This window comes from Colobus angolensis, unplaced genomic scaffold (assembly GCF_000951035.1).
Source record: "Colobus angolensis palliatus isolate OR3802 unplaced genomic scaffold, Cang.pa_1.0 Scaffold15, whole genome shotgun sequence".
In the NCBI taxonomy this organism is placed as follows: domain Eukaryota; kingdom Metazoa; phylum Chordata; class Mammalia; order Primates; family Cercopithecidae; genus Colobus; species Colobus angolensis.
The window spans coordinates 328,694-347,731 of NW_012114599.1; the positions used below are offsets into that span (position 1 = coordinate 328,694).

Below are 19,038 nucleotides of genomic sequence, written 5' to 3' on the forward strand. Positions count from 1 at the left end.
AAGAGGGGACATCATTACCAATTTTACAGAAATATAAAGAACTTTAAGAGAAAACTATGAACACTTACACCACAACAAAGCAGATAATCTATTTTAAAAATTAACAAACTCCCAGAAATACACAATCTAGACTGAATCAGAATAGAAAATCTTAATAAGTATATTGATTGGAAAGTAGACTGAATAAGTAATCAAAACCCTACCTACAAAGAAAAATCCAGAACCAAATGGCTTCACTAGAAAATTATACCAAACATTTAAAGATGAATACCAATCACCCTCAAACTCTTCCAAAAAATGGAAGAACAAAATATCTCCAAACTTATGAGGCCAGCATTACCCTGATACCAAAGCCAGACAAAGACGAAACATAAAAATGACAGACCAATACTTCTGATGAATATTCATGTAAAAATCCTCAACAAAATACTGGCAAATAGAGATAATAGCACATTATAAGAATCCTACACCATGGCCAAATGAGATTTATTCCTGGGATGCAAGGATAGTTCAACATAAAAAAACCAATCATACTGAATGGTAAATCCCGAAATCTCTTCTCTAAGATTAGAAAGAAGGAAAAGACAAATACTTTCACCACTTCTAATCAACACAGTAATAAAAAAAAACAAAAAGGACTAGCTAGGACAATTAGGCAAGTAAAAGAAATAAAAGGCATCAAAATTAGAAAGGAAAAACTAAACTAAAATTATATCTGTTTACAGATGTACTATTCACAATAGCAAAGACACAGAATCAGCCCAGGTGCCCATACATGGTGGACTGAATAAAGAAAATGTGTTACATATATACCATGGAATGCTATGCAGCCACAAAAAAAAGGGCGGGGGGGGAATCGTGTTCTTTGCAGCAACATGCATACTGCTGAGTGACATTATCCTAAGTGAATTAACATATGAACAGAAAACCATATATGAGATGTTGTCACTTATAAATTAGGAGTTACATATTCGGCACATACAGACACAGTGGTGGAAATAATAGACATTGGGGACTCCAAAAAGGGAGAAGAAGTGGGAGCAAGGGCTGAAGAACTATTTTGGGTACTATGCACAGTAACTGGATGACAGGATCAATCACACCCCAAACCTCAGCATGATGCAATATACCTATGTCACAAACCTTGCACATGTACTCCCTGAATCTTAAATGAAAGTTGAAATGATAAATAATAAAAATTTAAAAATCAAACCAGTGTGTTATTAATGTAAAGACAGGTGTATATACCAATGGAGTAACAAACCCTTACATAAAAGGTCAATTTTCCAGAAGAGTAACAAGACCATTCAATGTGGAATGGACAGTCTTTTCAACAAATCATTTTGGGAAAACTAAGACCACATTGAAAATAATGGAGTTGAACCCTAAATTTACACCATCTACAAAAATTAACTCAAAATGGATCAAAGAGCTAAATGTAAGAACTAAAACTATAAAGCTCTTAGAAGAAAACACATGGTGAAAATTTCATGACATTGGATTTGAAAATAATTTACTGGATATGACACCAAAAGCATAGGTAACAAAAGAAAAAAATAGATAAAATGGACTTCACCAAAATCAAAAACTTTTGTGCTCAAAAGACACTATTAACACAGAGTAAAGGTGACCCATGAAATGGGAGACAATATTTGCAAATCATACATCTAATAAGAGGTGAATATCCAGGATATATAAAGAACTATAACTCAACAACAACAAAGCAAACAGTCCAATTAAAAAAAAATGGGCAAAGGACTTGAATAGACTTCTCTCCAAAGAACATATACAAATGGCCAGAAGTACATAAAACAATGTTCAACATCACTAATCATTAAGGAAATACATATCAAAACTACAAGATACCACTTCAAATCCCTTAGGGTAGCAATTATTTAAGAAAAAAAAAAACAGAAAGTAAGTGTTGGTGGGGATGTGGAGAAATCAGACGCTTGTACACTACTGTTGAGAATGTAAAATGGTGCAGCCTCTATGGAAACTGTATGGCAGTTCCTAATAAGATTAAAAGTAGAACTGTCATATGATTTTGCAGCTCCATTTCTCCATATATATCCAAAAAAATTAAAGCCAGGGATTTGAAGAGATATTTGTACACCATGTTTATAGCAGCATTATTCGCAACAGTCGAAAGCTGGAAGCAACCCAAGTATCCACAGACACCTGAATGAATAAACAAAATGCAATATATGCATACAATGGGATATTATTCAGCCTTAAAAAGGAAGTAAGTTCTGACACATGCTACAACATGGAAGAACCCTGAGACATTATGCTAAATGAAGAAGGGCAAATAGTGTCTGATTCCACTTACATGAGGTAACTAAAGTAGTCAAATTTATAGAGACAGAGAGTAGAATGGTTGTTTGTCAGGGGCTGGGAGAGCGAGAAATGGGGAGTTAATGTTTAACGGGCGTGGAGTTTGAGAAGATGAAAAATTTCTAGAGACGGGTGGTGGTGATAGCTGCACAACAATGTGAATATACTTACTGTCACTAAGCTATACAGTTAAAAATTGTAAAAATAATTTAAAAATAAAATAGTGAAATGGTTAATTGTACGTGTATTTTAGCATGAAAGAAAAATCAAATTTGTAAAAGTCCGTAGTGAGCCGGGCGCGGTGGCTCAAGCCTGTAATCCCAGCACTTTGGGAGGCCGAGACGGGCGGATCACGAGGTCAGGAGATCGAGACCATCCTGGCTAACACGGTGAAACCCCGTCTCTACTAAAAAAAAATACAAAAAAACTAGCCGGGCAAGGTGGCGGACGCCTGTAGTCCCAGCTACTCCGGAGGCTGAGGCAGGAGAATGCGTAAACCCGGGAGGCGGAGCTTGCAGTGAGCTGAGATCCGGCCACTGCACTCCAGCCTGGGTGACAGAGCAAGACTCCGTCTCAAAAAAAAAAAAAAAAAAAAAAAAAAAAAAAAAGTCCATAGTGATACAGTGTCAACTATGTGGCAAAACTGATCAAAGTACTGGTGGCAGGAAAAATCGGCACAACCTCTTTTTAAAATACTGTGGCAACGTACTGCAAATGCGTTAGAAATTTTTAGTTTTTTCTACCTTTTAAAAAATGTATTTTAGGCTGGGCACAGTGGCTCATATATCTGTAATCCGCACTTCGGGAAGCCAAAGTGAGACAAGTCCTTCAGGCCAGACATTCGAGACCAACCTGGATAACATAACGAGACTCTGTCTGTCTCCACAAACTAATAAATAAATTAATTAAAAATATATTTTTAAAAATGCAATGCAAATGAAGCTTAAAAGAAGAGTAAAAATGGTCTTGGCACGCACGGTTTGCTGAGCCCGTTAGTGTGTCCGGCCGAGACACGCCGCCACCATGTCTCGCTGCCTGCGTCCCCTCAACACGTCTCTGTTCTTCAGGAACGTGACCGAGGACACCAGGTCTGAAGACCTGCGGCGTGAATTTGGTCATTATGGTCCTATAGTTGATGTGTATGCTCCACTTGATTTCTACACTCGCCATCCAAGAGGATTTGCTTATGTACAATTTGAGGATGTTCATGATGCTGAAGATGCTTTACATAATTTGGACAGAAAGTGGATTTGTGGACAGCAGACTGAAATACAGTTTGCCCAGGGGGATCGAAAGACACCAAATCAGATGAAAGCCAAGGAAGAGAGGAATGTGTACAGTTCTTCACGCTATGATGATTATGACAGATACAGGCATTCTAGAAGCTGAAGTTATGAAAGGAGGAGATCAAGAAGTTGGTCTTTTGATTACAACTATAGAAGATCGTATCGTCCTAGAAACAGTAGACGGACTGGAAGACCACGGCGTAGCAGAAGCCATTCCGACAATGACAGATTCAAGCACCGAAATCGATCTTTTTCCAGATCAAAATCCAATTCAAGATCACGGTCCAAGTCCCAGTCCAAGAAAGAAATGAAGGCTAAATCATGTTCTAGGTCTGCATCTCACATCAAAACTAGAGGCACCTCTAAAAACAGATTCCAAAACACATTATAAGTCTGGCTCAAGATATGAAAAGGAATCAAGGAAAAAAGAATCACTTAGATCCAAATCTCAGTCAAGATCACAGTCTAGGTCTAGGTCAAAATCTAGATCAAGGTCTTGGACTAGTCCTAACTCCAGTGGCCACTGATAGTATAGACCATGCTCATTTTTAGGCATGTATCATTCATTTACTCATAGTTCGGTTTGCTTAAATTATCAGGAATACAATGTTGCAATGATGCTTTAAAAACACTTGTTAGCTTTCCCTGTACCAGGCAACAGTTATTATTAAATGATATGCTATTGAGAAGCCACTCTTAAGAGTCCAGTTTGTCTAATGTTATGGGCAGCTACCAATTTGTGGTGTCTCTATACATTTTTGTAAAGATTCTCATTTTTTATGCTTGAAGTATTTGGTGAAAAGATGTTGGTTGGCCACAATTTGCAATATTGTCTCATTAAAAATAAACTTTCATATTCATATTTGGTAGAACTGTTAACCTAGAAATGTAGCTTGCTAATAAGATAGAATGATACAAAAGTGAAGTAGTAGCCACAGTACAACACTGACTGCTCAGACACATTTAGGTTCAGGGTGGACCTTTATGCCTTGTCAAGATGTCTAGGCCCAGCCAGGCACGGTGGCTTACACCTGTAATCCCAGCACTTTGGGAAGCCAAGGTGGGTGGATCACGAAGTCAGGAGTTCGAGACCAGCCTAACCAACATGGTGAAACCCTGTCTGTACTAAAAATACAAAAATTAGCCAGGCATGGTGGCACACACCTGTAATCTCAGCTACTCAGGAGGCTGAGGCAAGAGAATCGCTTGAATCCAGGAGGTGGAAGTTGCAGTGAGCCAAAATCATGCCACTGCACTCCAGCCTGGGCAACAGAGTGACACTCTATCTCAAAAAAAAAAAAAAGATGTCTAGGCCAATAATTATTTTTGATGCAGCACGGATTAGTTCTTTTGTTAACCCCACTGTCTTGGGGAATGATACCAGCTGGGTAATTGAGTTCTTGACTAAAACATGGAGGCTTGACTGCTTTTTTTCTCATTCCTATGAAGATTTGGAACACAGAAAACACAAAAACTCACCTTAAAATTTGAGCAGGTCGATGATGGCAAAAATAATTTTAAGGAGAAAGGAATATTCTTACGTAGTTATTCTAAAGTTTAAGGAACGTTGTTGACCATAATCTTGCTTAATTTTCTTACTGCTATTAGAAGCAATTGTTTCCAAGTAGGTTTCGTGTGTGTGTGCGCATAGTGTAAAAGAACTGCAAGTTTGATGCTTACAGCACTTGGCTCATGCATTTGTATCAAAATTTGTCTGCCTCTTTATGAGGGAGGCCTGCTTTTCATACCTCAGTTTATTTAATACGAGGCAAGTTGAAAGACAACACTCATTCTAGGTGATTCTGTGGTGCCATAAAATTTAAAATAATTTGGGAAAAAGGATTAGTCAGTTGTAAGCAAGAGTTACGTCTTCTGAGCTTTTGATTATCAGTGTAGTACCTGACTAAAAATGAAGTAATACCCTTAACCATTTATAATTTCTAGTATTTCTCTGAAAGATCGTTTTGGAGACAAAAGTGAGTTGACATGTCCAATTTCATTTCAGAATAAAAAGCTAGCATCTTTAGAAATCTTAGATTGCTTGCTTACAGATATAAGTAAGAATTATGGAGAAGCAATTCCTTTTAGAGGATTATTTTTTTCAATTTTGGCTTTAGTAGTCTAGGCTTTGCCTGTAAAGAACACAATGATGGATTTTAAATACTGTTTGTGGAATGTGTTTAAAGGATTGATTCTAGAACCTTCGTATATTTGATAGTATTTCTAACTTTCATTTCTTTACTGTTTGCAGTTAATGTTCATGTTCTGCTACGCAATTATTTATATGCACGTTTCTCTAATTTTTTTAGATTTTCCTGGATGTATAGTTTAAACAACAAAAAGTCTATTTAAAACTGTAGCAGTAGTTTGCAGTTCTAGCAAAGAGGAAAGTTGTAGGGTTAAACTTTATATTTTCTTTCTTACAGAGGCTTCTAAAAAGGTATTTTTATGTTCTTTTTAACAGATATTGTGTACAACCTTTAAAACATCAATATTTGGATCAAAACAAGACCCAGCTTATTTTCTGCTTGCTGTAAATTAAGCAAACATGCTATAATAAAAACAAAATGAAGGAAAAAAAATGTTCTTGATGGCATTTTTAGGTACCATTTATAATAGCACCAAAAACTATGAAATATTTAGATAAAAATATAACAGAATATATAAAATATGTATATGCTAAAAACTAGAAAGCATTAGTAAGAGAAGTCAAAAACCTAAATTTAAAAAAGAAAAACTTATGCCCCTGAATTGAAAGACTCAATATTGTAAAGACGTCAATTCCCCTTACTGATCTACCGATTCAACACAACCCAAATCAGTCTTAGCAACTTTTCTTTTTAGAAACTGACAAGCACATCCTAACATTTATATGGAAATACAAAGGAATTAGAATAGCCCAAACAATTTGGAAAAAAAAACCAATTTGAGAAATTCACACTCTCTGATTTACTATAAAGTTACCATAATCAAGACAGTGTAGTACTAGCAAAAAGATAGTCACGTGAATTAATGAAACAGAATGAACCTTCAGTAATAAACCAACACAGATGTAATAATTTTCACTAAAGGTGAAGTGCTTTTGATACTTAATGTGCACAGACAGCTAACTCAGTGAGACAGGGCAGTCTTTTTAACAAACGATGGTGAAACAATTGAATATCCATATGTAAAAAAAAATGAGCCGGCCAGGCACGGTGGCTCATGCCTGTTTCCCCAGCACTTTGGGAGGCTGAGGCAGGTGAATCACCTGAGGTCAGGAGTTCAAGGCCAGCCTGACCAATATAGTGAAACCCTGCCTCTACTAAAAATACAAAAAATTAATCAGGCATGGTGGTGGGCATCTGTAATCCCAGCTTCTCGGGAGACTGAGACAGGAGAATCACTTGAACCCAATGAGCTGAGATCACGCCACTGCACTCCAGCCTGGGCAACAGGCCTAAATGTAAAACCTGTAACTATACAATATTTAGAAGTATAAGAAAATCTCTGCAGCCTTTGATAAGACACATGAAAAAGAAATCAAAAGATAAAAATAATAAACTGGACTTCATCAAAATTAAAAACTTCTCCTTACCAAAAGATAGGGTTAACTACCAAGGATGTGGTGTACCATCAACAAATCTTACACATTGCTGGTAGAAATGCAAAATTCCACCATACATTGCTGGTAGAAATACAGCCACCTTGGAAATGAGTTTGACTGTTTCTCATAAGCATACATTTATTATCTAATCTAACAACCCCACTCCTAGGTATTTACATATACAAAACCTACACATAAATGTTTTCAGGACTTTTTTTTTTTTTTGAGACAGAGTCTCACTCTGTCTCCCAGGCTAGAGTACAGTGGCATGATATCAACTCACTGGGTTCAAGAGATTATCTCTCCTGCCTCAGCCTCCCAAGTAGCTGGGATTACAGGCATGTACCACCATGCCCAGCTAATTTTCATATTTTTAGTAGAGATGGGGTTTCGCCATGTTGGCCAGGCTGGTCTTGAATTCCTGACGTCAAATAATTCAACCGTCTCAGTCGCCTAAAGTGCTGGGATTACCCAGCGCCTGGCCCTTTCAGGGGCTTTATTCACAAACACCAAAAACTGGAAACAACCCAAATGTCAAACTGGTAAGTAAATGTGGTATAACCATACAATGGAATGTACTCATACACGCGACAACATGGATGAATCTCAAATGTATTGTGCTAAAAATACATGCTGCATGATTGTGTCTAACATTCTGGAAACCGTAAACCTATCCCAAAAGAAAACAGATCAGTGAGTGACCGCCAGGAACTGGAGGCTGAAGGAAGGTATTGACTACAAAGGCATGTGAGGAAACTCTGAGGTAATGAAAACGTTCTCTATCTCGGGTAGGGTTGTATAATTTCAGTTTGTCAAAATTCATATGGTACATCTAAAAACTACCTTTTAAAAGATGAATTTTATTGTATATATATCATGCCTCTTTAAATTTGAGTTATTTTAAAGCCAGTTAGTTTGAGACCAGCCTGGCCAACATGGTGAAACCCCCGTGTCTACCAAAAATACAAAAATTAGCTGGACATGGTGGTGTGGGCCTCTACTCCCAGCTACTTGAGAGGCTGAGGCAGGAGAATCTCTTGAACCTGGGAGGTGAGGGTTGCAGTGAGCCAAGATCGCGCTACTACACTCCAGCCTGGGTGACAAAGTGAGACTCTATCTCAAAAATATGTAAAAAATAATAATAATAAAGTCAATTAGTATAAGATTTGTCCTAGGCCTAAGCCACACATTGAAATTGGTTTTTTTGTTTGTTTGTTTGTTTGAGATGGAGTCTCGCTCTGTTGCCCAGGCTGGAGTGCAGTGGCACGATCTTAGCTCACCACAACCTCTGCCTCCCAGGTTCCAGCGATTCTCTTGCCCTAGCTCCCGAGCAGCTGGGATTACAGGTGCCTGCCACCACACTCTGCTAATTTTTGTATTTTTAGTAGAAATGAGGTTTCACCACATTGACCAGGCTGGTCTCAAACTCCTAACCTCAAGTGATCCGCCCATCTTGGCCTCCCAAAGTGCTGGGATTATAGGCAGGAGCCACCATGCCCAGCCTGGCTTTTCATTTTAATAGCAACAAGTCCTGAAAACCTTAAACCATAAGATCTTTTGTTGAAAAATGAATCAGAGCTTCTGTGTTACTTTGCCAGATGAGCATAAGCTTATAAAGGAATACTGAAGATTTCAGGACTCTTCTAGTCAAAATTATGTAGCCTCACACCATTTTCCTTCAATCAGTGAGGCCCTCTTTACTCTAGGAGAGGATTAAAATTACAAATCTAAATTTAATTTCAATAACAGCAAAATAGTTATCATTCTCAACTTTTTTCTTCAGAAGCACTTCCACCAGGTATTGAAAAATTCACGATTATCTGACTCCAATCTCTTCTGAAGTGGTAATTTGACCAAAATAGCCAGCCAGGAGTTGTGCAGCAACATCCATAATTGATACCGCAGGACCATGAAAAGATTTAAGTGTTTCATATAGCCAAACATCCACCACATAGATCATCAATGAACTCCTCTAGGTCAAATTGTTATGAGGGGGCTTTTGCTCTCTCTCAGAAATAGTAAATGTCTCCCCAAGGATCAAGCAAGGGTCCTTTCAAGCACTGTACTTTCAAAAGCCAGAAAAATTCTGCATGAAGAATTTAATATTCTGCCTACATTGTTTGATAAATGTCTTGGGAAACACAATAATTCAAAACCATTGCTCTAATATATTTGAGTTTTATGTCAGCCGATGAGACTTCTTTTAGAATTATTGGCGTGTCTTAGCACTAATGCATGCCACGTGCTGAAACAGACAGCAACGCTTTCTTTACTAAAGCAGCAAAACTATGTTTGCCAAGCATCTTGGGAGCTCCAATGGTGTAGAGTACCAAATTTTACTAGCCAAGCTTTTCATTATTAGAAAGATGTCAGTTTCCAATTTAAAAAAAAAAAAAAAAGCTCACAACATAAAAATTCTTTGATGGTATCAATGTACAAATAATGATGAAAATCAGATGTTGGCAGCCCTAAGAAACATTGGTATTTTTAGCCTGTTGAATGTTAAAGGAAAGTCGCTGCTGATACTTCTATGAATTCCAGCCAAACCTGAAAGAAATGTCAACAATTCTAATGCAGATGATGTCATCTGACAGAGGAAATGCTTCCGTTTTTTTTTTCTCTGCTCTAAAACAAACCAGCTCAATAATGTCCAATATTCTCAGCTTAACCATGGTGTCTTTGATTGTATGTGGCTTCCATGACTGACTAGTATAATAAGCGAGTAAATAGGATGCTTCATGATAAAGCTTTGTTTGCCAAATCCAGCTTCCAGTCTTTGCCATTTAAGCTTCCCTCCAATGAAAGAACCATATTTTTCCAATGGCTAGTAAAAATTTGCAGAACTTTATACCCATATGTGGGGATAAATATAAAACAAGATAAGCCTAAGCTACAATACACATTCTTTTCACATTTTCAGCCTAAATTATGTCAAATTCAGTGGCCTATAATTGTAATGGCAGGGCATATTATCTTTTATTCTTAACAGGAATTTAATCTATTACAATATAGTAACAATGATAATTATATATTACCTGACCATGTACAGTAGCATCCCATGCTACTTCACTCTTATTTGGAATGAAATATATCTTAATATATTTTGACAGATATAAAAATTATTTTGTTAAATTGGCTTTCTTCTTATAATGAAGAAAAAGTCACATATCTGGTTTAAATATCTCTGACTTTGATATATTAATTTCATAATGGCATATAGAGACTCAAAAAGTATTTACTCAATTTAAATGAATTATAAAGTCAAATAATTATTGATAGGACATTTTATCTTTTAGAGGAATACGTGCGGACTTAGAAGAAAAATGAAAACTCTCACTTAGGAGTTATATATTCTCTTATCCTCTCACTCCATTTTTCACTCATACATTGATTTTGAGCTACATCAGTGGTTCTTAACCTTGACTATATATTACAATCACTTCAGAAGCTCTTAAATATTGATGACTGAACCCCATTCCAGATCAATTAGATTTAAATCTCTTGGGGTAGACCTGCACTTTCTTTTAATGGCCCAGTGATTTTATCATTAAGCCAGGATTGAGAACCACTGAGCCAAATAAACTAATTCTAGATCCCATCCTTAAAAGCTTATACTCTAGTACACACGAGTGTGTATATATTCTTAGATTACTGCACATACAAAGATAAACGTACCTGTCAATGCAAAGAAAACATATCAATATATCTTTGAACTACATTATGACAGACATGCTTCAGGCGACAAAACAGAAGAGCTACATCCAATTTAATAATGAAGGAAAAATTAGGTGGAGAAGTACTGAAGATTTCTGAAGGAAGTAATGAATAAGCAGGAATTATCCAGAGGAAAGGATGGTGGGAAGAAACTCCAGGCATCAAATAGAGGGGATGACAAAAGCAAAAAGAAAAGTAGAAAACAACAAGGTTAAAAACCAAGAATCACTCACAGTTACCAGTTCCCAATAAAGAATATTCATGTGAGGAAGGAAGAGTAAATAGGAAACTTTGGCAGAGAAAGAACGTGTAATATGCTTTGTGTATGTATATTAAGGTGCCTGAAGTTTATTTATTATAGGTGAAGGGCAGTCAGTGATGTGTTAAGCGGAGAAAGACACAATCAGGCTGCATTTGGGACAGATCTCTGGAAGCCACCAGGAAGAGAGTGCTAACATGCACCGAGCATTTACCACGGTGCCAGTGTGCTGCTGAGCACTTTACATTGATTGTCTTAACTAATCCTACCACAATTATATGGTAGATACTATTATCTTTATTTTACAAATGAGTAACTTATCTAAGTCATATAATTATTAAGGAATAGAGAAGGGATTCAAAACAATTCTGATCCCTGAAGCCTAGGCCTTTGACCTCTAGGATGGATGGATTGGCAGGAATAGAGTAAGAGGTAGAAGAGACTACACACTGATAAATTAGCTAGATAAAATTATCCCGCATGAGAAACAATTAGGGCAATGGCACTAACAGTGGAGAAGAAGAAATAGATTCCAGGAATATTTACAAAATTTAAAAATTATCAAACTCACATCATTCAGCCTTAAAAAGGAATGAAATTCTGACGCATGCTACAATATGGACTAACCTTGAAAACATTACACTAAGTGAAATAAGACAGTCACAAAAGGGCAAACATTGTATGATTCCATCTTTAAAGTACCCAGAAGAGTCAAATTCAGACAAAGAAAATAGAACAGAAGTTACAAGGGGCAGAATCAAAAGTTATCAAGAATATATTTTGTGAAACAGAATGTTAAACCCACACAGATCCTTACTTCTTAAACCTATAGATCCATAAACTCTCCAGTAGTTTACAACATAGGAAAAGTAAATGAGTAGAGTTCATTATAACTTGCTTTAAGCTACTTATAAAAAGAAAAACTGCTTGTAAAGTCTTTGAAAATTAGTTCAGCATAAACTTACCAAACTGCTTACTATCTCAAAGGTAACTTACAATAAATAAATCAGCATTTTATATATAGTCTTATATGTTTAGATTTTTGTGTTTTAGATATAGACCTTTTTTAAAACTAACAAACAAGTTACATGAAAAGTTACCCAATATGTTACAAGCTCATAGAGCATAATAGCGCTAATCTAAAGCTTACTATGGTGCCAGAAGCTTTAAATACTCAATATATATTATCTCTGATAATTCTCAAAATTACAAGGTTGGTATTAGGGCCAATTTAAAGACTAAAACTGAATTTCAGTGAGTAATGTTACACAGTTTGCTTGCAAGTAGTGAACCTAGAATTTGAACCTACTGTGGTTTCAAAGCTTATGTTCTCAACCACTACCCCTAATCAATCCTTGATTAATATCCCTTAACTAATCTATTTCCCCATATCAGAAAAAGGACATGATGACATACAATACATAACAGTAGAATAAGTCTTTGACTCATCACACCAAACATCTGCAAAGTTCACACAGAATCCAGGCAAAAAGTACCTCCAAAAGTAGTAGTGATGAAAACAAACATTTTACATTTGTAGTTAGTTTTACCTCAAAGCCAAATGTTTCATAATTATTAGTTTAGCCTACTAAATGTTATATATTATATAAAAAAATTTAAAAACTCAATAAAACATTTTAATATGAACACTTACAGCAAAACTAACAACAGATTTGCTCAGAGATCTTGAACAGGTTTCATTAAATATCTGCAACATTATAAAACAGGTCAAATAGTTTCTGATCATCATTTTCTTTGCTCATGGGCTTTCACTATGCCCTGTATCTTTTCCTAAGGAGCAAAATTTAAATATCTTGAAGATAAAATATTAAGGTGGTGCTTAACTATCCATTGCTACAGACTTGTACAGTGGCTCTGGATGATGGCTAAACCATCAGCTGGAGCAAAAACCTTTAAGTATTTTTCACATGTCCTAAACTGTATAAATAGAATTAGCCACAAGATGTATTTCATATTTGTAAAAAGAATGTAATTTTTTTAATTTTTATAATCCAAAATTCTCCAAGAATCTTTCTGCCATTACTATTAATTCTTTGAAAATTAATAATTCAGACCTATTTTTGGTATCAAAAGTTAACTAGAAGCTAATTTTTCATAGTTTAAATACCAAAAGAAATTAAGTGAAACTAGTACTTTAGTAGGCAGGGAGAAACAAAATTATTAGCAACATAATCCCTCATGTAGGGAAAAGTTTCCACATAAGAATTCAGAAAAATTAGGTAAAGCAGGAAAAAAAATACTTTGTGGGCTTCTTTTGTATATTACATTTGATAATTAATTATCTCAAAACATTCCATAAACTACTGGTATGGATTTCTGGGTCTTTTAATTTTTATCTGCAGACAAAAAACAAGTTTCCCAATGTAAGAGACTGGTAAATAGATTACCTTTTAAAACAAATGCATTTTCTCTAAAGAAGTATTCTAATTCATCTATTGAAATGAAAAATTTAGAAATGCTAAGCATGGATATTTTAAGAACTGATGGTTATATTAAAAACAACAATAAAGAAACAATCTTCTTGGTTGGACCACATGTGTATGTATATAACACTACTGATCTGTACATTTAAAAATGGTTAAGTTGGTAAATTTTAAGTTACGTGTATTTTATCACAATTAAAAATTTTTTTAATCAATAGAAAAAAGAAATAATCTTCTAAAGGAAAAAGCAAAACAAAATATATATAATTCTGATTAACATTATAGCTTGAAAATACTCAGGATATCCAATCATTGGCCACTGTCTGTCCCCTGATACCAAGAAGTTGGACACAGAACTATACCTTCTCTGATACAGGTATGTTGCTGGGTTCCTCTATATTTCTTGGTTGCTTTACAGATTCACATCCATACATCCCATTTTTAAGAATACGAAGCTGAGTATCAGTCACATGCTGGTGGAGAGCCCTGTGAGGGCTCGTGGAGAGGGACTCATCATGCAGATTTTGAGTCATGCTAGCTGAACCACTGAGCACTGACTCCACATTAGAATTTGTTTGAGAGACCTGTGGAGAAAATACAACACCTGGAAGACTGACATACTGAGAACTTTCCTGATGATATAACAAAGCTTCAGGCACGATTTTATGCTCATTTCCAGGAGATACAAGTATATCACTGGTGGCGTTTTCTAAGTGTTTCCTATCTACTGGCCCAGAAGGTAGAACTGTGGGTTGCTGTAGCACAGTTTCAATTCTCTGTGATTTTTCAGTAGTTGCTTGAAGACAGCATGGATTTAATTGTGGAACACTAGTTTGTATTACTGAAGGCTGGCCAAGCTGTTGAAATACTTGCTGAATTGGATGCTGAAGAATACCTGCTCTTCCAGAAGTCTGTGTCACCATAATTGGTACATTGACTTTATAAAGGTGACCTTAAAAAGGAGGAAACAAACTTGTAAGTATAATAGAATTAAAATTTCCTTTTACATCAATCACAAAAAAAATCTCATCCACAACAGACTGGAAAAAAATATACTGATATGTTAATGGTGGTTATCTCTAGGGGTTTTTCTTTCATTCTTCAGACATTTTTGGATTTTCTACAATCAGTATACAAATTCTTATTTTTTAATTATGTATGTTTTGCTTTAATTCCAGACTTCTCCCACAATTGTTTATATGTCACACTCTGAGATACAAAAAGGCCACCAATATTTAATCCATGAACCTCTTCCATTGTTTGATAAATTAATGTTATTAACCAAAAACTGGATTTTAACAAACATAATCATGTAAAATATAACCTCAGATATTTAAAATGCCATATAACAAGAAAATGCTATCCAAAAGAGAGTTTAATGATTTCAAAAGTAATCAAATTTCTTCTCCTTTCTTCCTTTAAAATAACACTATAAAAGAAAAAAAAAGTCTGGGCGCGGTGGCTCATGCCTGTAATCACAGCACTTTGGGAGGCCTAGGCAGCCGGATCACAAGGTCTGGAGATCGAGAACCTTCTGGCTAACATGGTGAAACCCCATCTGTACTAAAAATACAAAAAATTAGACGGGCATGGTGGCGGGCACCTGTAGTCCCAGCTACTCAGGAGGCTGAGGCAGGAGAATGGCATGAACCCGGGAGGCGGAGCTTGCAGTGAGCCGAGATCAAGTCATTGCACTCTAGCCTGGGCGACAGAGCGAGACTCTGTCTCAAAAAAAAGAAAAAAAAAAAGGACTTATTTTTGACCACTGAATTAGGTGCTTTACTTAAACTTTACAACAACCCAAAGAAGAGGCATGATCCCCTTCAAAATCAAGAGATGGTGCTCTGAAAAGCAGAGACTGGTTAACCTCAAAACTGTTGTTCGTTCTATCAGACCACACAATCTCTAATAAGAAAGGGGATAAAGGTTGATCAACCTAATCTTTAATCCGTAATTAGAGCTAGCAGGAATGCAGGTAAGTTATTTTATTTTGTATTTGTTAAAATTTAGATAACTGACTTGAATTAGAAAAAATACATACAAAGGACCCCTACACAATGTTGGGAAAGAGAACTGGGAATGAAATACAGGATAGGCCTAGTACAGTGTCTTTTGTGGTAGACTGTCTCCATAACAATAAAAACCACCATTTATCATTACTTCTAAAATCTATTTTATTAAAAGTTCTTATAACTTCTGGTATATAGTCTATTAAAAAATCATGAAGCTTAACGTCCAAAAAATAGTACCTGCTAAAAAACAAAAATATTCTTAGAATATACTCTCACCAGATACAGTCTGTAGTGTCACACCTGCTGGTACATGAATGGGATAACCAGGAAAAGTAAAGTTTACACTGGAGTTTGAAGTACCCTAGATATAAGAAATTTATATTAGAAAGTTAGAAAAGGACTTTACTTGTATCTTTTTTTCCCTGATCTCATAGGGAGTCAAAAAATCTGATTCTGGACAATAGTTTGACAATACTTAACATTTAACATTAGGGCTGAGTTCTTTGAATAAAACAGTTTTTCGATATTGATCATCCCATTAAGGATCAAGAGGAATCCTATTCTACAGTTATTAGCAATGAAGTCAGTAAGTCCTAATGAACAGTATAAACATTGACTCAAAAAACTTGCCCAAGACATAGCTTTGCAGGGCCATTGATTCTCAGATCTGCAAAAATTTGAAAGATTGATAACATCCAGTGTTGTTGAGAATGTGATAAAAATTGGTTTTCTCAAACCACTGTTTGTATGAATGTATATTGGTACAATCCTTTTGGAGGGTAATTTTTGCAATATATATACCAAAATTGAAAATACATATGATCTTTGACCCAGGAATTCTACTTTTAGAAATTTATCTTGATTATCACACAAACACACAGAAATATATACAAGCATAACCAATGGAATACTATATTAGAAAAGTGCTGGAAATAATTTAAATGCTCACCAACAAAAGTTTGTTAATTAAACTGTGTTACATCCACTAAGGCCAATGTGTACTAACTGAAATTGAAAGCAGTATGTCTATATTACTAAATTAGGAAACAGAAATTACAGTAACAGTCAAAAGAGTATTCATACTTTTTACCCTGAAAACTAATATAGCTTTCATGAAAGAAGTCTGGATGGATAAACATCAAACAGTTAAAATGTTTATTCTTGGAGTATAAGACTACAGAGCTCTTTCTTTTATTTATAAATGTTTTGCTTTTTTACTTTTAAGAGACAGGGTTTCATTCTGTGGCCCAGGCTGAAGAGCAGTGGTGCAGTCATAACTCACTGTAACCTCCAATTCCTAGGCTCAAGTGATCCTCCTGCCTCAGCCTCTCAAGTAGCCAGGACTACAGGCACACACCACCATGCTCGGCTAATTTTTTTAAAAAAATGTTGTACAGGCCGGGCACGGTGGCTCATGCCTGTAATCCCAGCACTTTGGGAGGCCAAGGCGGGTGGATCACTTGAGGTCAGGAGTTTGAGACCACCCTGGCCAACATGGTGAAACCCCGTCTCAACTAAAATACAAAAAATTAGTTGGGCATGGTGGTGGGCGTCTGTAATCTCAGCTACTCAGGAGGCTGAAGCAGAAGAATCACGTGGGAGGCGGAGGTTGCAGTGAGCCAAGATCATGCCACTGTACTCCAGCCTTGGATGACAGAGTGAGACTCTGTCTCAAAAGAAAAAAAAAAAACTGCAGCGATATGGTCTTGTTATGGTGCCCAGTACCTCAGTCTCCCAAAACACTGAGATTACAGGTGTGAGCCACTGTGCTCAGCCTATTTTTACTTTTTATTAATATAAGCTTATTATTTATTTAAACAGGAAAAAAATATTTCCTTGAATTCCAAAGGCAGAGGTATTTCTTCATTGGTCTCCTATCAAAAGCAGCACCATTCTTTCCAAAAATCCTATTAAGGTGTGTGGTTTGGCTGTTCTTAGTGAAGAAATGGAAATAACTAGCTTACTAAGCATTTGCCCTAGAAAGGCAACCTATGGGCAGAAAGAAAATTAAAAGCGGTTAGTATATACTCGCAGTACTATGGAAGAAAGATAAAAGTGAAAAGCTGCTATTCTTCTCTACCCAAAAAACTACTTGGTTTTCTATGTTAACGTGTACATTTATCTTCTGCCTCCAAGTACTAAGGGGAAAAATATAAACAAGCTATACTTCACAAACGTACAAAATGACAAAAATATTCCAGTTTAATTAAAGTAAAAACTATGATGTTGCTCCATTCTGGAGGGGAAAAAAATCAGAAAAAAAAAACCTCAAAATTATCTATTTAGGATGTAACAAGCATATAACATTATACAGTGTATTAAAACCTCATACAACATAACTTCAGACATTTCCTAACCTTGTAGGTATAGTTTTGGAAGATGTTAACGACCTCTCTGAAAGACAGGAAAACTTGGCAAGAAAATGTCAATTCTGAAACTTCTGAGTTTTATTACATCTATGCTATAGATGTTATTCTGTCGCCCCACTCTTTACCACACCTTTTGTTTCTTTCTTTTGTTTTTGTTTTTTATTCTTTGAGACAGAATTTCGCTCTTGTCACCCAGGCTGGAGTGCAATGGCATGATCTCGGCTCACTGCAACCTCCGCCTCCCAGGTTCAAGCAATTCTCATGCCTCAGCCTCCTGAGTAGCTGGGATTATAGGTGCCCGCCACTAGGCCCGGCTAATTTTTGTACTTTTTAGTAGAGACAGGGTTTCGCCAGGTTGGCCAGGCTGGTCTCAAACTCCTGATCTCAGGTGATCCACCTGCCTCAGCCTCCCAAAGTGTTGGGATTACAAGCGCGAGCCACCGCGCCCAGCCACATTTTTTCACTTTCAGCTGGAGGGTAAGAAATTACATCTACGTTCAGCATTTTGCCACCACTCACTAACAGTGGGGCATATCTTTTAAAATATATTTTAAGTAAGCTACATACCAGTTCTGCTGTGGTAAAACTTGGAAGAGTTCTACCAGCAGGAATAACTAATGATGCTGCATAGAAAACAAAATAAATATGCGTTCATTAGAATTTACCAGTTTAATAAAATCACTAAATATAGCTTATTTTTAAAAAATATTTTCAATCACTAACAGGTTAAACCATGGTGAATTCTAAACTTCCTGATTCCAAGTGCAATAAAAAGTAATCATATTTTTTGCAACAACTTCAGATAAAGACTTTACAAATAAACTCCTTTAAGTGCCGAAAGAAAATATCTCATTGTAATCAACCATATTGTACTTTGGAAATCCATAACAAAACACCTAGATTGTCCTTAGTAAGTCAAGGCAGCACTAAATCTCTCTTACAACCCTTCACTGGAGAGAAAAAGTAATATTTATTAAAGAGGCACATTTCCAACAGATTATAATATTGAGCATAAATTTGTAACACAACAT

General features: G+C 36.1%; 1 protein-coding gene and 1 pseudogene across 3 annotated transcripts in view; one reads left to right on the top strand and one right to left on the bottom strand.

Annotated features, from left to right (window-relative positions):
- Nucleotides 1–19,038, bottom strand: part of GTF2A1L (general transcription factor IIA, 1-like) — a 68,444-nt gene that overhangs the window by 19,200 nt on the left and 30,206 nt on the right. For both annotated transcript variants that reach the window (XM_011935849.1, XM_011935848.1), the window contains 3 exons: nucleotides 18,575–18,630; nucleotides 15,915–15,999; nucleotides 13,989–14,578 (listed from right to left, as the gene is read on the bottom strand). In XM_011935849.1, coding sequence (XP_011791239.1) covers nucleotides 13,989–14,578; nucleotides 15,915–15,999; nucleotides 18,575–18,630 — 731 coding nt within the window. The remainder of the gene's footprint in view (nucleotides 1–13,988; nucleotides 14,579–15,914; nucleotides 16,000–18,574; nucleotides 18,631–19,038) is intronic.
- LOC105507388 lies at nucleotides 3,361–6,031 on the top strand (annotated as a pseudogene). Its single transcript, XR_001001086.1, has one exon. The product of XR_001001086.1 is annotated as a serine/arginine-rich splicing factor 10 pseudogene (transcript).